The 23586-nt window shown below is 38.6% G+C and overlaps 1 protein-coding gene across 2 annotated transcripts in view; it reads left to right on the top strand.

Moving 5' to 3' along the window:
• Positions 1-23586, top strand: part of DPY19L3 (dpy-19 like C-mannosyltransferase 3) — a 74363-nt gene that overhangs the window by 35108 nt on the left and 15669 nt on the right. The window contains exons 7-14 of one of the 2 annotated variants that reach the window (XM_049621713.1): positions 330-464; positions 12364-12495; positions 13874-13975; positions 15732-15805; positions 15974-16132; positions 18985-19107; positions 19488-19599; positions 20356-20412. In XM_049621713.1, the coding sequence (XP_049477670.1) occupies positions 330-464; positions 12364-12495; positions 13874-13975; positions 15732-15805; positions 15974-16132; positions 18985-19107; positions 19488-19599; positions 20356-20412 (894 nt within the window). The remainder of the gene's footprint in view (positions 1-329; positions 465-12363; positions 12496-13873; positions 13976-15731; positions 15806-15973; positions 16133-18984; positions 19108-19487; positions 19600-20355; positions 20413-23586) is intronic. The other variant, XM_049621714.1, reaches the window with a different exon arrangement.

The following is a 23586-nucleotide window of genomic DNA, read 5'->3' as shown; positions in this document are numbered from 1 at the left end:
TTTCCGTGCACAGTGTACACGTTCCTTATGTAACTATTTCCGTGCACAGTGGACACGTTCCTTACGTGGATGTTTCTATGCACAGTGTATACGTTCCTTGCGTGGATGTTTCCGTGCACAGTGTACACGTTCCTTATGTGAATGTTTCCGTGCACAGTGTCACTTTAGGACAGTTAGAGCTCAAATAACAAGTGCAAGGGTTTTCAGAGCAACAGTTTATGGTTTTTCTATTTGGTTTACATAGACATTGGCTGCTTTTGAGAAAACTTATCTGCAAGGCTTTTTCTTCCTAGAGACATGTAAATTATACTCAGGTTTTCTTTTTACAGAGGCTGACACTTCTTGCCATTTTCGTATCAACTTTTCTCTTTAGTCTGACATGGCAATTTAATCAGTTTATGATGCTGATGCAAGCATTAGTGCTGTTCACACTGGACTCCCTGGACATGCTGCCGGCAGCGAAGGTGAGCCGCGCTTTCTCCTCTCGGTGGGGACAGTCGTCATTTAGCGCCGTAGGTCATAGCGCGAGCTCCAGAGGTGCACATGCTTAGCAGTGAACTTGAAGCTGCTTCTTCACTACAGTATAAATCTGCTGTGCCAACTGAAGTTGAGTAATCTGTGCAGCCTTGTTTGACCAGCTTAACTTTTATTCTGTCTCGATCAATTGTCCTTTGTAGAGATGACTTAAATTTTAAAATAGAAGCTAGCTCTTGTAAAATGTCTTATGATATACTGCCTTTTCCCCCCAAGGAAATCAGTGGGTAGGCAACACCTTTCTGTGGTACTTCGTAAAATTCTCATAGTAACATTTAACAAGCGTGGGAATCCCTGCTGCCTGGCCAGAGGTCACATAGGAAACGGCAATTTTAAGAAAGCCGTTGTTTGTCTCACTATGTGTGACGGCAGTATGCGCCGCTATTATTTAATTGCAAGGTGTTTTTCACGTGCAGAAATGTATTTTAATGTATTGTGTATGTTTTAAAATTTGTTCATCATTAGTAAAGTAACAGTAACTAAGTATTCTCCCAGTGTAATAAAATATTCTCTCCAAGTCTAAGGCAGCAATAGAGTTGAATACAGAAGAGTCGTGTTCATTTTTTCCATGTCCAGAGAGACGCAGCGGTCTTTAGAGACTGACTGAATCTGAATTAGGAAACATTAAAGCCAGCCAGCAAGTGGACATTGTCCTAGGCAGCTAGGACAGGATAGGCACGACAGGGCATCACCACCCACGTAAGACATTGTCCCATCCTCAAGGGTGTTGCTACAGCCTGGGAGATAGAGAGACAGCTAGAACAACTAGATGTCTGTATGTCTGTAATGTTAATTTGTAGTAACAGGGAGTGCTGAAGTCTAGAAGAAGGTTCTTTTCAGGCCAGAAAGTTTCCACAGAAATGGGAGGCTAGGGCCGGGCCACAAATGAGAAGAGTAGAATTTGGATGGAGTGTGAGGGGGCAGGTTATGAAGGTAAAATACAGGAGGGAAAGCAAGTCGGTGGAGCAAAGGTAAAGCAGTGTTTGCGTGTGGAAAGTACGTGTACGTGATACTAAGTCATGGTTATAGAGCTCCACGTGCCTCAAAAAGCCTCGTGTACAAGTGAAGTGAGTCTGTTTATATTTGCTTTTCCTGTTTTGTAACCTGTGTACTTTGGTCATGGTGACCTGTAGGCTCCGGGGAAGGGGTGCCTGGTGCCTCTGTTCCTCCTGGGCCGCATTCCGAGGCCAGCTGGTCTGCCTTTCTCCCTTTGTACGTAATACCACGTTTCCTCCCTTTCCAGCAAGTACTTTTCAAAAGAACTCTGTACATTTTCATATAAAAAATAAATACGTTGAGCTATTTTGAAAACAAATACATAAAATTTTTCTGTAGTGTAATTTCACAGAAAAGCCTAAAAATGTGCTTTCCCTTTCACTGACACTTTCACTTCTAGAGATTTATCCTTAGGAAATAATCAACCATGTCCATTTAAGTTGTGCCGTAATAAGAAAACCCTAGCTGGAAACAGTCTAAGTCAATGGCAATAGAGTATTGTTAAATAAATATGGTATATTAGTGCAACAGAGTATTACATAACCTTTATTTTCCCTGTCTTGTTTTTAAAAGTAAAACACATATAGGGAAAGTGAGAAAAGTTCCTATACATCCAAGTATTAGCAATCAGCTGTGTGATTGATGTTCTTAAATTCCTTTTGTCCTTTAAATCTTTTTAATTTTTCTGTAAAGAACACGTGTTTCTTTTTCTGTTTTCTTTTAAACTAGAAAACAGAATAAAAGATACAGTTTTGACACAGTTTTGACGTGTGCACGTGCACACACACACAAAACCAAAGAATAACAGTTAATTTATGTCTTATTTGGTTCTAAACTTTGCTAAACTTTTGTCATTGAAACTGTGTCAATGTTAGTGGTGGTCATTGTAAGTATGAAAATTTAAGGAGGGGCAGCTTAGTAAGGAAAGAATCCTGAGTTGCAAAACCAAGCTGCTTTTATCAAGTATGAAAATAACTAGCTTTTTAAATTTCGGCAAGTGGTTTAACTTCTTGCAGCTTCAGTGTCTTTATAAATTGGAATCACTGATCTCTAATCATGCCAAATGGGAGAGTCAGAATAGTTGGGAGAGAAAAAGGCAATGCAGATTCAGAGCCTGATGTGGTGACAAGAAAGAGTAGCCTCTTCAGTGTGTGTCATCTTTTCATGGTCGATGGAAAGAAAGAAACTCTCTAACCATCAAAAGCTCAAGTTTCACTTAGGTATGTGTATAGGCTTTGAAACTATAGAGCAGAACAGTAGATGGTATTATAAAGCATATACTTTTATTATATTAAAGCCCAAGAATACGGAGGCTGATAAAGTTTTATTAACCCATTGTGAAAACAACAAGACGCATTCATGATCACTACCTAAGAAGAAATTTTAAAGGACTCCATGTGGTTCCAGACAAGATGGAGTAAATGCACTCCCCTCTATTCCTCCCACTAAGTACAACTGGACAATATATATAAAAGAAACATGAGAAGATTTCAAGGGGCGAAGAAAAGAAAGCAGGCTGCTTAGAGCCCCGGCGACTGGAAGAAGAACGTGGCAGTGGGGTCCTTGGATTTTCCTTTTGCCTCATGTATCCCACAGTAGGTGCTGGAAAAGTCAGCAACCAGGAAACCCCAATGGACTCAATCAGAAGTCCCAAGATAAGCCAAAGGACCAGAAAAGGGGAGGCGGGATATCTCTAGCAAGATAGAAAACCTTTAGACATTGATTGTGTACTTAGCCAAACACCACGGAAAAAGCTTCAGTCCCACCTCCGTCGGCAGAAGTTCAGTGGGGAAGCTGGACTTCCGCCCTCGCCCAGCTGTAACAAGATAGTCCTCACTTCCTGCTGGGGCTATGTCAGAAGAAATCTATTGGGGAGGCAGCGCTTTCACTGTCTCCCAGAAGCGTCAGTGAGGGCCACATCCAGTGGTTAGTGAGATATCCCTTCCCCTCATCCAGTAGTAGTGACATATCCCTTCCTCTCCCTGACAGGATGGTGTCGGAAAAGACCAACAGGGAAGCCAGAGTTTTAACCACCATAAGCCTTGGGGCACCTGGGTGGCTCGGTCGGTTGGACGTCTACGACTCTTGATTTCTGTTCAGGTCATGATCTCACCATTTGTGAGTTTAAGCTCCACATCAAGCTCTGTGCTGACAGTGCAGAGACTGCTTGGGATTCTCTCTCTCTCCTTCTATCTCTGTTCCTCCCCAACTTGTGCTCCCACTCCCTCTCTCTCTCAAATATATAAACGTGAAAAAAATATTTTTTTTTTAAAGTAACAAACCTCCTTCGCTCCCTTCACCCTCCCCCCGACCCCCAACAGTGTCAGCGAAGGGCCATGTGAGGAGCAGTGTGGAGGCGTCCCTTCCCTTCCCAGCCAGGATGGTATCAGCAGAAGCCTTGTAGGGAGCCTAAAGTTTCATCATCTCCCAGCCATGAGACACCCCTCTCCCCTGTCTCCCAAAAGTCAACAGAGGCCAAGTGGAAAACCTAGATCTAACCCCATCTGGAAATAATGAGACTGCATCCTTCTTCCCCGACTGGCATGGCACAGAGGACGCCTCCTGATACAGAAACTTAAATAAGATCCAGAGTCCAGTAACATAATACAGTGCAATTGAAGATCGCTTCTTATACTAAGAACTGGGAAAATCTCTCTTGAGTGAAAAGAAGCAATTACCAGATCTCAACACCAACACACAGAAGTTGGATTATCTTACGAGGAATTTAAAGCAGCCATTATAAAAAATTTTCATTGAGCACATACAAACACTTGAAACAAATTAAAAATATAAACTCGCAACATACAGAAGATACAAATAAGGAGCATATAAGAAATTTTTTTGCGGAAAAACTCCAGTAATGAAAATTTAAAAACTCAGTAGATGGGCCCAACAGCAAAATGGAGTGGTCAGAAGAAAGAACCAATGAGGGGCACTTGGGTGGCTCAGTTGGTTAAGCGCCCGACTTCGGCTCAGTTCATGATCTCCTAGCTCGTGGATTCGAGCCCCACATCAGGTTCTGTGCTGACAGCTCAGAGCCTAAAGCCTACTTCAGATTCTGTGTGTGTCTCTCTCTCTGCCCCTCCCCTGCTCATGCTCTGTCTATCTCTGTCTCTTAAAAATAAATAAACATTAAAAAAAATTTTTTTTAAGAAGAAAGAACCAGTGAACTTGAAGATAGAACAGGTTAGAAATTACCTAATTTGAACAAGAGAAAATAGAGTGGGAAAAAAAAAAAGAGCAGCCTCAGGTTCCTGTGGGACTATAACAGAAACTCTAATATTCTTCTAATCAAAATCCCCAAAGGAGAGATCGAGTGTAAGACTGAAAAAAAGTATTTGAAAAAGTACTTTTTGAAGGTGTTTGAGAATTTCCCAAATTTCACAAAAGATGGAAACTTACAGAATCAAGAAGCTGAGCTAATGTCAAATAGGATAAACCCAAACAAATACATGCCAAGACACATAACAATCAAACTTCTGAAGACTAAAGATAAAGAGGGGTGCCTGAGTGGCGGAGTCAGTTAAGCATCCAACTCTTGGTCTCAGCTCAGGTCTTGATCTCAGAGTCATTAGTTCAAGCCCGGCATTGGGTTCCACACTGGGCATGAAGCTTACTTTAAAAAAATAAAAATAAATAAATAAATAAATAAATAAGAAATCTTAAAAGCAGAGAAAAACAATACTTATCCAAAGGGGAAAACTAAGTTGAGTGACAGCAGGTTTCTCATCAGAAACAATGGTGCTGAAAGAAAAGAATGGTTAACCCAGAATTCTATGCCCAGCAAAAATATCCTTCACAGAAGGAGGAGAAATGAAAACATTCTCAGATGAAGGAAAAGAGTTTGTTGCTCATGGAACTACCCTAAAAAATGGCTAAAAGAAGTTCTTGAAACAGGAAACGATAAAGAAGAAATGTTGGGACATCAGGAACAAAGAAAAGGCAAAAGAGTAAAACTATTAATAAATGAAACAGACTTGCCATCTCCTCTTGAGTTTTCTAATGTATGTTTGATGGCTGAAGCAAAAATTATAATGTTGAATGTGGTTCTCATTGTATGTAGAGGAAGTATCTAAGATAATTGTGTTATAAATGGGAAGAAAAAAGGGATTTAAGTAAAGTTTCTATACTTGATTCAAACTGGTAAAATAGCCACACCAGTAGACTGTGGTAAGTTATGAATGTATAATGTAATAACCCAGAACGACCATTAAAAAATCTGTACAAAAAGATAAATTCAAAAATACTATAAATAAATAAAAATGGAATTCTAAGAATGTTCAAGTAACCAACAGGAAGGTAAGAAAAAGAAAACAGATGAAAAACAGTGAGCAAACAGAAAACAAAATAACAGGTACGACCTAACAAATCAATAATTGCATTAAAGATAAATGATGTAACTACAACTACTTAAAGACAGAGATCGGTAGAGTGGGTTAAAGAAGCACAAGAACTTATTTCAAACACAACATTAAGAAGATTGAAAGTAAAAGAAATTGGGAAAGATAACACTATGCAAACATGAATCAAAAGAAAGTAGTAGTAGCTATATTAATATGAGATAAAGTAGGTGTCAGAGCAGAGAAAATTACCAGGACAAAAGGGTTATTATAACAAAAGGGTTAAGCTACCAAGAAGACATAGCAATCCTAAATATGTGTGCACTGAACAGTAGAGCTACAAAATATGTGAAGCAAAAACTGGCAGCCGAAAGGAGAACTAGACAAATCCACAAATAAGTTGAGGACCTCAACACCCCTCTTTCAACAACTGATAAAACAGAAAATCATTAAGGATATAGTACCTAACACCATCAAGGAACAGGATGTAATCAACATTTATAGAACACCACACCCAATAACAGCAGAAGAGCCAATGGATTGAATAATAGAGTCAAACTAGAAATCAGTACAGAAAGGTTAAAAAAAAAATTCTAATACTTAGAAACTAAACAACACACTTCTAAATAACCTATAGGTCAAAGAACGTCAATATCTATGGTCTCAAAGCCTTGAGATGACACTGAACTCAGTGACAAAAGGCAACCTTGTCATATCAAACCTTGTAGGATACAGCTAAAGCAGCAATAAAGAGAAATGTATCACCTTAGAAAAGAGAAAACATCTGAAATCAGTAATCTAAGCTCCCACCTTAAGAAATTAGAAAAAGAATCGGGGCGCCTGGGTGGCTTGGTTGGTTGAGCGTCCGACTTTGGCTCAGGTCATGATCTCACGGTCCGTGAGTTCGAGCCCCGCGTCGGGCTCTGTGCTGACAGCTCAGAGCCTGGAGCCTGTTTCAGATTCTGTGTCTCCCTCTCTCTCCGCCCCTCCCCTGTTCATGCTCTGTCTCTCTCTGTCTCAAAAATAAATAAACGTTAAAAAAAAAAAAAAATCAAAAAAGAAAAAGAAAAAGAAGAGCAAAATAAACCCGAGACAAGCAAAAGGAAGAAAATAATAAAAGCAGAAATCAGTGAAATTGAAACATAAAAGCAATAGAGAAAATCAGTGAAATAAAAAGCTAGTTCTTGGGGTGCCTGGCTGGCTCAGTTGGTGTAGTATGCAACTCTGAATCTTGGGGTTGTGGGTTCAGGCCCCACGCTAGGTGTAGAGATTATTTAAAAAAAATAAAATCTTAAAAGCTAGTTCTTTCAAAAGCAAAATTACAAACCTCTAGCCAGACCTCATAATGGCCTGGAGCATTAGAAACTCAATCTCAACTCATTTTGATACCAAAGTTTGAGTCTCTGTTCTAGCCTGTATTAGAGCATAGTTAGTTAAGAGCACAGATTCTGGAACCGGACCACCTAGGTTTGAGCGAGTTGATATACTTGAGTCATTTAGAACAAAACTGCCTGGTATTTTATGAATGTTACACAAATGTTAACCATGGCTAATTCAAAATGATTATGGAGAGGGGCACCTGGGTGGCTCAGTCAGTTAAGTGTCTGACTTCAGCTCAGGTCACGATCTCGCAGTTCGTGAGTTCTAGTCCTGCGTCAGGCTCTGTGCTTACAGCTCAGAGCCTGGAGCCTGCTTCTGTGTGTGTCTCTCTCTCTGCCTCTCCCCCACTCATGCTCTGTCTGTCTCAAAAATAAACATTAAAAAAAATTTTTTTTAAATGATTATAGAGAGCAGGAGCAAGACCCACTGAAGAAAATTCCAGTTACTCTACATAGAAAGAATATATTACTGCTACCTCGTTTCTAAACTCTACTGGACTAATAAAATCTGAGAACAAACATCAGATCTACCACTGATAATTTAGGACTTTCTAATATGCAATACTACTCAACGTTACATTGTGGCGGCTCACTAGCAATGTTTCTTACGAACCTTGAATGTCATTACATTTATAAAACCATACAACCTTGTTGTAACACAAACTGTTCTTTTTTCTAGAAGTATGCCTATTTGACCCAAAAACTGGCAACACCAGAAAACACCATAACTCAAAAAGGCAAACAAAAAATTGTTTTATTTTTTTTAAATGTATTCGTGAGTGATTTGTTATCCTTAAAGAGGATAATGAGAAAAATATTTGCACTCCAGTAGGAAAGAGAGCAAAAAATACAAATACTTCCTAGAAGGAAAAGCAGCAAAAAGAATAAAATACTTTGATATAACTTGAACAAAAGAATTGCAAACTTTCTTCTACACTGCAAACTACAAAACATTGAAAGTTTTAAAGACCAACATAAGTTAGAAGGATACCCATGTTTATGGATTGGAAGCCTTACTATTTTTAAAATGACAGTACTCTTAAATTGATGTACACATTCAACACAATTTCTCTCAGAATCCCAGGTGATTTTTTTTTTTTTTTGGCAGAAATTGACAAGCCAATCTTAAAATTCATGGGAAAACCCAAGGGACCCAGAATAGTTGAAGCAGCCATGAAAAAGAGGAATAGAGTTGGGAGACTCACACTTTCCAATTTCAGAACTTATTTTCAAGCTACAGCAATTGAGACAGTGTGATACTGGTAGGAGGACAGACATAAATCAGTGGAATAAAATTGAAAGACCAGAAATAAGTCTTTACCAAAAATAAACAGTCAATTGATTTTCAACAAGGGAGCCAAGATAATTATGGAGAAAGAATAATCTTTTCAGCAAATGGTGCTGGAATAACTGGATATCCACATGTGAAAGAATTAAGTCAGATCCCTCCCCCCAACCCCCCCCCATATACAATAATTAACTCAAAGTACAGCAAAGACCTACTTTAAGAGCTAAAGCTATAAAACATAGAGAAGACAGGAAAAATTCTTCATGACTTTGGAGTAGGCCAAGCCTTCTTACAAGGATCAGCACCAAAAGCATGAGTGACTAAAGAAAAACATGGGTTAAGCGGCCGACTTCGGCTCAGGTCATGATCTCGCGGTCCGTGAGTTCAAGCCCCGCATCGGGCTCTGTGCTGACAGCTCAGAGCCTGGAGCCTGTTTCAGATTCTGTGTCTCCCTCTCTCTGCCCCTCCCCTGTTCATGCTCTGTCTCTCCCTGTCTCAAAAAAAAAATAAATAAAAAAGGTTAAAAAAAATAAAAAAAAGAAAAACATGGGTGAATTGGACTTCATCAAACTTAAAAACTTTTGTGTTTCAAAACAAATCATCAAAGTGAAAAGACAGCTCACAAAATGGGAGAGAATATTTGCAAATCCTCTATCTGATAATGCACTTCCAGGATATATAAAGAACTCTTTCAGCTCTTTCAATAATAAATACGGGCAAAAGATTGGATAGACAATCTGAGAAGATATGTAAATGCCCAGTAAGCACATGAAAAGATGCTCAGCATCATTACTCACTAAGGAAATAAGTCAAAACCAAAATAAGATACACTTTCACCCCCACTCAGATGGCTAAAATCTAAAAACAACAACAAAGACAGATGATAAGCGTTGGCAAGGATGTGAAGATGTTAGAACTCTCGTTGCTGGAGGGATATATAGAAGGGTGCAGCCTCTTTGGAAAACAATTTAGCACTGGCTCACGTGTTAAACGTAGAGTTGCCACGCGATCAGCAATTCCACTGCTAGGTAACATACCCAAGAGCAATGAAAACCTGTATCTGCATAAAAATTTGTACATGAATGTTCATAGCAGCGTGATTCAGAATGGCCAGAAAGTGGAAACTACCAAAATGCCCATCACTTGATGAATGGGGTAAACAAAATGTGGTACAACGGAATATTATCAACCGTCAAAATTTAGAATGAAGCACTGATACATGCTACAACATGAAGGAACCTTGAAAAAACACTGTGCTACGAAGCCAGTCACACAAAAACAAATATTGTGTGGTTCCACTTATATGGAATGTCAAAATATGCCAATCCTTAGAGGCAGAAAGTACATTGGTGTTGGGTAGGAATGATGGGAAGGAAATAAGGAGTGAGGACCTACAAAAAAAAAAAAAAAAGGAGTTACAGCTAATGGCTGTGGAATTTGGGGGGACTGGGGAGATGATGAGGATATCTTAAAATTAGATTTTGGTGATGTTTGCACAACTGTTAATACTAAAAGTCAGGAATTGTACACTTTAAAAAGGTGAATTTTATGGCATGTGAATTATATCTCAATAAAGCTATTAAAAAAGAATAACTATTCCTTCGCTATCTAGTAATTGTACTTTTAGGAATCTGTCCTAAGGAAATGCATTCATTCATTTGTCCCTCCAATATTTATTGAGTGTCACTGTCCTAGTGGGTGTTGTTTTAGATGCTAGTTATACAACAATGAACAAATTAAGGAGCTACGGAAGCCTCCCCACCCCCACACCTTATCCATGTTTTCAGTTATGTGAGGTCAGCCACGGTGAGAAGCAGATAATCCACCTCTGACCTATAGCCAGAATGACAGTAGTAGCCTGATTCAATGTCACATGCCTGCATCACTCACCTTACTTCATTCATCTCATCACGTAGGCATTTTATCATATCACAAGAAAAAAGGTGAGTGCAGTATAAGAAGATATTTTGAGAGAGACTACATTCCCATAAATCTTGTGCGGTATATTGTTACAATGGTTCTATTTTATTATTGGTTACTGTTGTTAATCTCTTACTGTGCCTAATTTATAAGTTAAACTTTATCATCGTGTACAGGAGAAAACATACTCTGTATCCATCCATTCGGCGCCTTCATGGTTTCAGGCGCGACTAGGCAGGAGCCCACTGGGATCTTGGAACAGATCCCTCGCAGATAAGGGTGGAGGAGTGTAATCAGATACAATGATTTGAGGACTTTTTCAAAAGGATGTTTGTAATAACATTAACTTCAACAATAATAAAAAGCTGGGAACAAATGATCCACTGGCAGACAAATTACGGCATATGGTAGAATGTTATGTAACCATTTAAAATTAAGTTTTCACAGAACAGTCATTGATGTGAGAAAATGATACAATATAACGTGAAATAAGGAAAATGCCACATGAAATATCCTACCACCACTATGAAATCAATATTATTTCTGTAGGTAATGATGTTGGATTTTGATTTTAGAGCCCACTTTTCTATCCATTATTGTTTCTTTTTTTATGTTTTCCTAAGTCTCCTATAATGAAATATTGTGCCTTTATAATCCTAAAATCCACATTTCTGTGAACAACCAAGCAAAAGCACTGAACCGTTGCAGGTGTTGCCTTCTAAATGCTTGTTATAGGTTTGTTTCCTTTGAAGTTAAGAAAACAAAGCTATGAGGGAAATCTGGTTTGCTGCTCAATGAAAGTGGGATTTTTCATATGCCGATATGAATATGGAATTGTCCAATCTCAAAGAGGAGAGAAAGTATCAACTCGTTATGAGAGGCTGTCAGTTTTTCTTTGTGGCATATTTTCTGTGTTCAAGTTGGTGGAGTTTTGCTTCTTTCAGTATCCACCTGTCAACAATTCTTATACACCGAGAGCTGTCGTTAGCGAGTGCTCATCATGTGCTAGGCATTTTAAAACAGTACCACATCCGGTCCTTCCGCCAGGCCTCACGGCAACTCTGAGGAAGGTGTAAACATCCCTCTTTTGCACATGAACCAGTTCCAGCACATGAAGGTCACACAGCTGGTTTATGTCAGAATCCGCAAGCTAGCACAGGTGCTATTGACCCCAGTTGTGGGTTTTGTTTTTTTTTTTTTAATGTTTATTTATTTTTGAGAGGGAGACAGAGCATGAGCGAGAGGGACAGACCCAGAATCCAAAGCAGGCTCCAGGCTCTGAGCTGTCAGGACAGAGCCCGACGTGGGGCTCGAACCTGCCGACTGTGAAATCACAACCTGAGTGCAAGTGAGACGCTTAACTCACTGAGCCACCCAGGCGCCCCGACCCCAGTCGTGTTCTTGACTGCTGCACTGTGCCACCTGCTAGAGACCCCCCGAAGTGGAAAGTCGAAGGCCTTGCTCCAGGAGGGCTTTTCAGCCTGATGGAATCAGGTGCACACACAGAGAAAAGGAAGCAATAGGATAGTCTGGAGTGTGGAAAATTCGGAAATAACAGAACACCAGAAGATTCTGTACATAGTAACTGTAAGAGAATTTAGAAGGAAATTGCGGACTGCATTTGCCCATTTCCAGAATATGTTTTTGCCATTGTCTGCTTCCTCTACTTCATATTATCTGTTTGTTTCCTCTTTAACTAATGTTACAAGGTTTAAAATGCAGTATATTAAAAGGTAAATAAGCAGTATGTGTATGATTTTGGTTTTTAGATGGAATTGGTTGAAGCTAGGTGTGCTTTCTGCTTCCTTTGTAACTTGAAATGTATCCAGCCGGCTAGTTGCCCACGTGCCAGCATGCGGTAGGCTTCTGATCAAGTCTTTAACCACCTAATCTTTGCTTGTTGCAGGCGACATGGCTGTATGGCATACAAATGACAGGCTTGCTCTTGGTGTGCATTCTTCAGTTTTTTAATTCTATGATTCTTGGATCATTGCTGATCAGTTTTAATCTTTCAGTATTAATTGCAAGAAAACTTCAGGTAGGACATTATTTTTGTCCTTTAAGCAAACTCTTTTTTAAATTGTGTGGTTGCTTGGGCCTTATTTTTATACAGCACACAAAGGAAAATTTATGACCAGATTCCCACTGAAAAGCACCAGACCCATTATTTTTTGTTTTGGTTTGGTTTTTGGTTTTGTTTGTTTGTTTGTTTTTATGTGCACGGTGTAGCATCTCTGTTGTCAAGCTTTCTGATGTGCCACCCCTTGTTTTGACATTTACTTTTGTCTTAGAGAATGGGAATCTCAGTTCAGGGATTAGCCAGAGATGCTTATTTGAATGCATGCCATTGATTTAAACCTGAAACAAAGAAGAAAAACTTTTTTACTTCTGGTGTGTGTGAATTCAAGAGTAAGAAGAACCTGTTGCTTGAGGACATATGTTCATCCCAGTGTCTTTCGAGTTGCTGGATACCTTATTATTGGTGACACAGTAGCGCTACTCCCTACCGCATTGTTCCGTATCGTGGTATTGATTTTTAAGTGAATTTAGATTAACTCTGAGAATTTTGAGAATCTAGATACGTACATTCAGAAATAAGGGGACATTCCTGGAGTGTCACATTTGAAAACATTGACCTGATATTTTGGTTTTATTAAAGAATTCAAATCTCTTAAAGTTACATGAGATTTAATTTGTTTTTCTTCACATAATGTCACAAGGCCTGTTTTCTTTTTCATAAGCATATGAGAAACATTTCTCATAAGTACTTTTATATCAAGAAGCTGTTTTACTTTCTGCTTTAGGAAGAAAATATCCTGTCATGGACAAGCTGTCACAAAGATTTTTTTAAAAAAGGCTTCAGTTGATGATCTAAAACAATAGTTCTCATTCATCCTTCTAACTTTAGTTATAAATAAACATCATGCCTATTTAATTCTTCAAAATTATTAGTTATTATTATATTTGATGATCTGTAAAGTTAATCTGACAGTTATAAGAAAACTATTATAAAGAGCACAATTTATCTTTTATTATACTGGTAGGTCTTTAATTTGCTGTGTCGTCTGTGATACATGAATTAATGGTTAAATGACCACAAGATTTGTTCAGTCAGTGTATCCTGAGTACCTTCTGGCACACTCCATACTCTAGTTGCAAAGGTCTAAGAAAAAAAAAAAAAAAAGACTAGGACAGTTTTCTGATATTATGAAGCTTTATATTAAGGGATTCATTTACATTTATATTAGACATTTACAAGCATTAAGACAGTATATAACCTCATGAAAAGTAGGTGATATTTTCCACATATTTTCCCAGTATGTTGCATGATCTCATGTTTTAAATCCTTAAGTAATCTCATCTTAAATGTCTCTGAAGTAATTTAAGAATTAAGACTCAGCTGTTTTCATTTCTAGAAAAATCTGAAAACTGGAAGCTTCCTTAATAGGCTGGGGAAACTATTATTACATTTATTTGCAGTTTTATGCTTGACACTTTTTCTCAACAACATTATTAAGGTAGGTTAATAAAATGACATTTAATTTATGAATTAAAGTTACCTAAAGAATGACCAGTTCTCCTTTTAACAAGCTCAGTTTTCACTTTGTTTCTGAAACAGTTATTCTCTATCTCAGTCATTGATTTCTGCTCATTTTTTAAATATGTTCTAACTTGAACTCACTTTTTGAGTCACTACACTTTTTAAAAGCTCAACTTTAAAGGCATTAAACGAGTGTCTCTCTAATTGTAAAAAATTCTACTTTTTAGAGAGCGTTTTCTTGCACTATGGTACAAAGAAAAAGATGACATGATTTTCACTGGGTTAAGTTGATAGATGAACAGGCAGGGCGCCTGGCTGTCTCAGTTGGTGAAGCGTGCAACTCTTGGTCTCGGGGTCGTCAGTTCGAGCCCCACGGTAGGTATAGAAGATTACTTAAAACAAAAGAAAAGAAGAGAGAGAAACTAGCTTTACTGTTGGAACCACAGTGATTTATTGAAACGATTTTGCCCCTCCTGGCAGGCTGGTTTCAGGGCAGGAGACATCCGCATGTACGTTGGCAGTCCCTCTTCCTGTCTGTTGACTCTCAGAGACTCTCACTCATCCGGCCACATTAAACACTTCCACTCCAGGTCCTTGTCGCTAGTTCTTAAACCCCACACAGTTCAGTACTTATCAAAAGCTTACTTGAGCTGAGCAATCAGCGTTTCCGAAAGATTGGCTGAAAGATACGCAGTTCACCCATTCCCCCGCTCGAGACATTTAGTCATCCGTGCCTGAGTGAAGCCAGTAGAGCGCTGCATGCCTGGACCATTGATTCTTGACTTCCCAAAGAATACCATCTATTGAGTCATACTTGATGTCTTGCCAGCTACATACAATGAGAGGAATTAGAAAAAATTTGTCTTTGCGACTCCTGCTGTTTTTACCGTACCCATGGGGAAAATTTCTCTTGAGTCTCAGTTTTAGGAGTGTTAGGATCTGTTTTGAGCAACTAGTTTGTTTTAATCTTATGACCTGTGCTTTTATCTCCCTCTGCATTTGCTAGTAGAATGTGTAAGCCCAGATTTGCAGCTCATCTCTAGCAAATGTATTTTATGTACTAACCTCACTTCTGGATTCATCTTACTTTCTTTTCTATCTTCATTTTCCTTTTGATAGAATTTCTTGACTGATTTATGTTATATGGATTTTTGTAAAGCGTATGTTAAAAATAAAATGATGTGAATTAAAATCCTAATCACTAATGATATGCTCTGGTATTTGTTCACTCTGGGGGCCACCACTGAGCCTTCAGTTGTCATTGTGTGAAGGAGTCTTCTATCAATTGTGTCTCCAGACAGAGACCCCAAAGCCAGAGAGGCCCTGTGGGCTCTATACCTGTTTGAGGTCTCAGATCATCAAATTATTGGTTTTCTGATTAAAAAAAAAAAAAACTGTACTCACGTGGCTTCAGCCATCTCCTCCCTGAGACCAAAGAAGCTCATCTTTTATCTATTTTACGTGTTGAACTTCTTTATAAGGTTGAAAAAAGTGATTCTGCTTATAAAAAGGGGGGGGGATGAAGGAGTGTAAAAGTCACTGTGTTAGAATTCCTCATTTCTGACAACTATTGAGAACATTTGCTATAAACACACACACACACACACACACGCACGCACACACACACGCAGTCCTGTGAAACTGGACACCAGATGTATGTATTCATTGGGAAATTATCAGGAAATCATGCATGAGGCACTAATAGTAATTTTCATTTTCTCCCTCCCTGATAGAAAATTCTTAATCTGAAGTCAGACGAACACATATTTAAATTTCTGAAGGCAAAATTTGGGTTTGGAGCAACAAGGTATGGCTGAATTTAAAATTTATGTTTGCTTTTTTATATTAAATCAGCAGGGACTTTCAAACTTCATAGTGCCTTGAACTATTAATTCCAGGCTCATTTTGAGGAAAAATGTGTGGTTTACTTCTCTTGTTTTGAATTTAATATTTTGCCTTTTCATTTGTTCCCTAGAGATTTCGATGCAAATCTGTATCTCTGTGAAGAAGCATTTGGCCTCTTACCTTTTAATACATTTGGAAGGCTCTCAGATACTCTCCTTTTTTACGCTTACATATTTGTTCTGTCCATCACAGTGATGGCAGCGTTAGCAGTCGCCTTCCATAATCTCAGGTATGGCGTGTTTCGGAAGCCTATGCTGTGCTTTAACGAACTTGCTCTCTGTTGCCGAAAAAGTGCTCCGTTGAAAATCAATCTATCAGACACAGATGCGGTATTGTGCAGCTGAAAGGGGGGACGTAGCCAGTTTAGATTGGACTCCACTCAGTCATTAACGATGGACCAGCTAAGACATAGCAAAAAGGCAGTACCGAGCAGACTGTCCCCTTTGAGCCCTTCCCGTATGCCCCTTTCTATAGACACAGGATACTCAGAGGACTTACTCTACAGGGTTTGTGGGAAGTAAATAAGTTAAAATGACATACAGTGCTTAGAATGGTGCCTCACGCCTGGAACATTCTGTGCATTTTATATGTCATTAGCTCGTATTACTGTTAATGACTCATAGTCTCTCTTTGGTTCTCATTGTTAGTTTTCCTGTTTTTTTCTGCCTTTCTTGGTCTAGCTGCCTTTTTTATTTCTCATGAAGTATCAAGAGTTAACTGTTGTTTTGTTGCATGTTGTTAAAGGGCTTGTAAAGTTGGAGTCCACCAAAGTCTTCAGCAATAATTGGCTGTTTCTAAAAACTTAACATGTCTACTAATCTGCTAAAAGAAAGAGCCAGGGAGTATAAAGACGTTTTAAAAACGTGTGGAATACCTACCTACAAGGCTGATGGAGGGCTTTTGCATTTACTGTCCGTGTTAAATTGAAAGAAAATTAAGTGTAAGAAATTGAAGCTGCTGTCATTTGTGAAAACTTAATGAAGCTCAGAAGGAAGCCCTTTTTCTCCATGGTTATCTTGCCAATTAAGGTGCTGGTGGGCTGTGATTCGCAGCCACCGGAGAGCTGTGCTGGAGAAGGGCATTAAAATGAGTCCAGATCAGTTGAGATGTTTTATGATTATTAAGAGAGTGAAGCAACATTGAACCATGAAAATACTTCATTGACTATAAACTATTTTAGTATCTTTCAGAAGTGTTCTTAGCCTGATCTCTAGCCCAAGATAAAATCCAGCCCTGTGAAAATAGATGGAAATTATTCTAGACAGTGTAATTTAATATTATTCCAGACACGCCAAGTGTCGGCAGGACTCTAGACTGCATGCAAAGCAGGAAGTTGAGTTGGCCTGCAGTATTTTGTGAAAATGTCTGCCATGCTCAGTGTGAATCTAGGAGCCATCTCTGCAGGCTGACTTGGTGTATGATTGTGGGTAAGGTTTTAGAACATCCTCATCTACCACGTAGGGGTATTAGAACCTTATTAGAGGAAAAGTACTACATTAATTAAAGTAATTTAAGAATAATGGTATCTTAAGATGAACTTCTAAGTAATTTGAAGGATACTTTATCGATGCCAAGTATTTAAAATATTTCCACCATCTCAATACTAGGAAGGATGATACTGTTCTGTTCACGCAACACATCTGTGTTGGTGTAAAGGCTACGACTGAAAAGGAATTAACTCATGGGCTCTATATTCATGGGATTAATATGAGCTTTCCAGCTTGGCCAGGGAGATGGGGAGAGGTGTTGCAGAATTCTCTCAGGTATCAGGGGAAAATGAGAACATATGTTCTTGTCTGGAGCAACCTTTTAGTAGCAACATAGAAGCCAGGGTTTGGGTTGTAATATATGACACCTAAGTAAAGATTACTACCAGTGGTGAAAATTACCTTAGAATACCAGTTTAATTTTCATACGTATCTAGGGTGGTTGAAAGGATTTCTAGGGAAGAATAGTTTTCTAGTTACATGGAAGCCTCCTACGTATCCAGGTGTGTTGGATTTTATGAAGGCTAAGTGGGGCCTTTACAAGGTATTGCTTTTATCTGAAACTGATGGCACTTCCTGTTGTTTCCTTATGCCCTTGACAACACACTGGACGACATCCGAACCCACTCGTCCATCTCAGCATCTCTAAAGTGGGGACCACCAGAGACGACAGTATGTGCCTCCCCGGTGTGACCCAGTTTAGAGTACAGCAGGTCCCCCATGGAGTATTCTTGCCAAAATAAAACTGACTCTAATAATTAACCTCTAGATCTAATTATAAGTTTATAAGCAGGGTGGGCATAGAGAAACTTATTAAACACCACCACAAGGAGAAAATCAGCCAAATCCAGAAGGTGGAAGTAGTTACAGGACAAATGACATTTCTTTCAGCCAATAAACAGCCTCAAAGCAGAGGACCCTTGTTTTGACTGAGAGATAACTTAAAGAGACGTTGATGAAATGCAGTGTGAAAGCTTAGGGTCCTGATTCAAAGAAACCACCTGAAAAAAGCAATGGCAGTACGTGGGAAATAGAATACAAAGTGGGTGTTACGTGATAAGGAATTATTGTTAATATTATGGGTGTAATTATTTTAACATAGCCATGTTTGATTTAAAAAAAATCACGTCAGACATCTGTAATGAGGTATTGATAGGTTAAAATGTGATCATTTGTTCATAAAGGAACTGAATTCCAAGTTTATGGACACATTTTTATTTTTTCTTATTTATGAAAACTTACAAAATACTAGCAACTCATGAAATATCTTTAAAGATATCTTTATCTTTTTGACTCCAGAAGACTATTTTTTCTATTTTCTTATAAAGGGTTGAAGTACTCTAAATTTTTCCTTACAATGTAATTTGTTAAATTTTAGCTAGTGATGCATTTTAACACTTTTAGCTTCATAAATTCAAAATTGATTAATGCTGACTCATTTTGTCTTAGAGCAATAATACATTTCTAAATATATGAAGAGATAAGTTTCTAAATACATTTGTATATATATGAAGGCATAAATCTTTTAAAAAGATTTACCTAACTTACAGTTATGTATCCAGTTTCAATTTTGTACGTGTGCTGTTTTATTCAGTGATTCTGCAAATCAACAATCCATGGGTCAAATGGGAAAGTGCACGATCATCCTGAAACCAGAAACTGCCTACAACTTAATACATACCATTCTGTTTGGATTCTTGGCATTGAGTACGATGAGGTATTTTGTCTGATCTGTTTGCTTGATTAATGTTTTTATTTGACCATTCTTTACCTGACATATTTTAGCAATGTAACTTGGAAACTGACGGGCATCTTCATTGATAATTACGGTCGCCATAAAATTTTTCTTGTTTGCTACCTTTTCCAGTACAAAATATTATTAATAACCACTTTTTTCCTAATTACCCAGATTCATCTATTTTTACCTATATGATGGTTCTCAAAAGGCAGTGAAACTCGTAACTGATCCTTTGGCAGACGGTTCCTGCACAGTCTTAGTTAGATTTTCCTGTCCCAGATGGTACAACTGTCTCACACCGCGGGTCTCTCCACGGCTGGCTGGCACTTGTTGACCTTTGCCTGTTTCTTTTCCTACAGAATGAAGTACCTCTGGACGTCACACATGTGTGTGTTTGCATCGTTTGGCTTATGCAGCCCTGAAATATGGGAGTTACTCCTGAAGTTGATCCATCTTTATAACCCAAAGAGGGTCAGTGCTATTATCCCTTTTAGTTTTATGACTTTCAGGATTTCTTTCCTACCAATTATTGTTGTTTTCAGTAGTTGCCCCTACATCAGTCCAGTGAAACAGATACTAAAATTTGAGGCAGAAAATAGATAACTGGCACCTTATGGTTTTCTCCCGTCTAAGTACTAACCAGGCCCAACCCTGCTTAGCTTCCAAGATTAGACGAGATCGGGCGCATTCAGGCTGGTGTGGCCGTAGACCTTAGGATTTTCTAAGGAGTTATTTCTAAAATAGTTTTATTCTTAATTTTATTTTTTAAATTATTTATTTTTTCCCAAACCATTGGTTAGATTTGCTTATTATACTGAATTTGGAAATACTGTAAAGCACACAAGGAAAAATTACAAATCATCAAGAACTCCATTATCCAGTTATCACTATTATTATAATAAATTATCCTTAAAACAAATATTAATAACGGGGGATAGGAAAACACAAATATGAATAAGCATATGGTTATGGCTAATAGCCTAAACTGCAGTTTGAATTGTTCTCCCGTGTGAGCTCACAAGGTGGCAATAGAGTAGAAGCTACAAGTATCTCATGAGTGATTGGGACCCTTACGTTGACCCCGTTGTCTGGCATAGTGGAGACTCATGCTCCGTGAAATCACATTTTTGTTGCTTTAAAAAGAATGGGTCCTATGTTTACAGAACAAAACTGTAAGGCCAAAGTGTTCAAAATACCTGTGATCTAAATAATGTCTTTCTTACATAGATATGTATAATGCGATATTCAGTACCGATATTAATACTGCTGTATCTGGGCTATAAGGTAAGACTGATTTTCCTCATTGTTGCCATTAATCAGTTTAGCAGAATAATTGCTTTGACTCTGTACTCTGTATGTTACTGGCAAATAGAATGGTTTGTGGAGGTTACAGACCTCTCCTTGGCTTCTTATGAAGCCACCTGGCATTGATAGGAAAACCCATCTATTTCTCAAATAGTATTTAACAAGTAAAAACACTGTAGCAAAAACGACTACAGGTTAATTTTTCTGATTAACTTTAGTTTTGACTTACTATTCCGCTGATGCAAATTCCGAAGGATGTTTTCAGACCTATGTTGAGGTAAATTAAGTAGAAAAATAATTCCCTGTTACCTGCTTTAGAGAGAGTAAGAGATCCTAAAATGCATCTTACTTTAACCTACATATTTTATTAGATGCTTAAAATCACTTTGTAAGAGGCTGGGCATATGTAAGTAAGTACAGTCCCAGACTAGCCTCGTTATCTGTCCTTCAGTTTCAATAGGAAATAAGGAAATTCCTCATATTCTCAGTTGAGTAACTCCTGAAATAGCTTTAACTGTGCTTCAGTTCTGAGAATCCTTCGTAAGAGACAGGGAGTCGCCAGTCAGATGGACGATTTGGTGACTCTTGACGCATCTTTAAGATTTAGAGGCTTGAATCAGTACCTGGGCAGGGAGCCCAGACTACGCCATCCAACTGAGCTTTTACCCTCTCTTTTTAAACAATCTTACACATATTCTTAAGTTTAGATTTTTTCCTTCAAATTTGGTTTTATGTCAGAACGAACAGTAGATCTCATCCTCTACTGTGTATCGCCCCTCATTTGGGAGGGAGTCTCAAGGGAGGAGGGGGCTCAGCCACGGGGAGGATTAGCGATTGCAGCTCAGCTTCGGGTTTGGCTTATACTTTCATGTAAGATTTTACTCAAAGCCAGAGGTTTTAGGCTAAAAATAGTATGTGATAATCACACTCTTGGATGATTCTACTGTAAATATTTCAAAAAATCATGCTCTATCATGTTCCTATCCATCAAGACATTTATTGTCATAGGCAGAGCACTGTGCTAACTCAGATACTGGAAAACCTAGAAATAGGTTATTTCTACCACCCTGCCCCTGGGAATTTTCTTGCTCTGATGTAAATAAATGAAACTTCTTTAAAACATCTGGAAAGCAAAAACGGAAGATTAAGTAGAATTTATGTTTAATAAGGAATGAGGTAACTTCCCCTCTGCACGTTGGTTCTGGGTGATAAACCCCCTCCTCCCAGAGAAGACAGAGCTCACCACGTTTCTGGTCTCACGCTAAAGACGTATGCACACAGTAGCAGTCTTTTTTCCACAGCCTCTCTGTGTAGGCTGAGTTCTTCCATGTCTCAGCTATGTATTTGGAATTGTGTTCATTTTTTACAGCTATTTGAGGACTTCAGTCTCTTGTTCTTGGTAAGACAGGAAGGGCATTCTAGAAGAAACAAACTACGCTATATGGCATTGGGTCTCAAAGTGTGGTCCCCAGACAAGCAACATCAGCATCACCTGGGAACTTGTTAGAAATACAGATGTTTGGGTCCCACTCCAGACCAGACCTACCGAATCAGAACCTCTAGAGTGGAGTCCAGAAATGTGTTTCCCTGGCCCTCCAGGTGGCACTTACACACAGGACAGGGCTTCCCTGGACTAATGACATTTTGGCTAGGTAATTCCTTGTCATAGGGGGCTGTCCTGTGTGTTGTAGGATGTTTAGCAACATCCCTAATTTCGACCCCCTAGATGCCAATGGCACTTCTCTCCTGTTGGGACAATCAAAAACCTCCAGACATTGCAAAACATCCCTCTGGGGGTGGGGCAAAATCCCTCTCCCCACCTCTCTTGAAAACCATTACTATAGAAAAACCAGTGAGAGCACCAAAAAAGCCATCATTTCCAGGAAGTCTATGTTGATATTCTTTGAGTGAGAGAGTTAGTAACTCGGAAGAATCCTTCCGAAGACTTGCCTAGAACCAGCGTAGCCCTTCTCAGTATCGGACTTCAGGAGAAATCTTCATGCGTCCAGCTTCCACGGTACAAAACCGTTGAGATATTCCAACCTCTCCACGTTTAAAATCACAAAGAAAATAAAGGTGTTATGTATATTAAGAATTACCCCGAAACTGAATCTGTTTTCCAACTATTGAACAGATTTACTGATAAGTAAAATGAACTCCTCTACTTCAAAGCCTCATTTGAGTTTCACAGAACAATTGTAATGAGGATTTCAGATTTCCTTGTCCATAGTAGCAATCTTGCTATATGTCTCTTTAGGACAATCCTATTTAAAAGGGAAAAGCATGCACTTCACTCTAAAATCAGGAGTTATTATTACGCTCACGTTGATTAATTTATTTGCATCGCTGCATTCTCACAGTATTGCTAGTCATTTAGAAACAGCATTTAGTTAATTTGACACTTTCACACTGTTTAAGAAGTCTGCCACAAGACAGTGTTACTAGATTTTAACATTTTCCGAATTAACAACAGCAACTTTCAAGCTAGAAAAATATCTACTATCCATTGAATTGATAGATTTTAAAATACGTTTTATACCCACATAATTTGGACCTATCATTAAAAAGTTGGTATTCTATTGATTATCCAAATTAATATGGATAATTGAAATATTACAAAGGTATCATTGAATCACTATGATTACATCTCTTCTAAAACTTTGAGACAGTAGTGCTGTCTTGGTTTTCCATCACCAACAGTTTTCCGGGTTCACCCACCCACAACACTAGATGAGAATGAGCAGTAAAAATGGCCAAAGATGAGTTGATAAGAAAGTGACAGGGCTGACAACACAGCCTCCAAGCAGTCAGGTTTCACTCGGGTTCTAGTTAGTGGTTCCTAAATAAAATTCCTGTATTTTCAAAATTAATGAAGCACGGGCACTTTGTCATCGGCCTTCTTCCAACATGGGAGTTCTGCTGTTCACCTTAGGACGTATGTAGATTATCGAGGCTTCTTAGCCGATTATCATTCGATACGGCAGTGAACATTTAATTAATTGTTGGATTAAATAGGGAATTATGGTAGAAAAGCAGTAAGCTCAGAGCGTGGTGTTCGCACTCTGCTTCCCCTTCACTACCTTGAGTTGAGTAGGAGGCACCAGTGGCATAAAATGTTCCTGATTTCCTGGAGAGTCCTACTTTCAAATATTC

Source organism: Panthera uncia (genome assembly GCF_023721935.1).
Source record: "Panthera uncia isolate 11264 chromosome E2 unlocalized genomic scaffold, Puncia_PCG_1.0 HiC_scaffold_19, whole genome shotgun sequence".
Lineage (NCBI taxonomy): Eukaryota > Metazoa > Chordata > Mammalia > Carnivora > Felidae > Panthera > Panthera uncia.
Note: the sequence above shows the minus strand (reverse complement) of the source record. Positions and strands in the feature narration are given on the sequence as shown.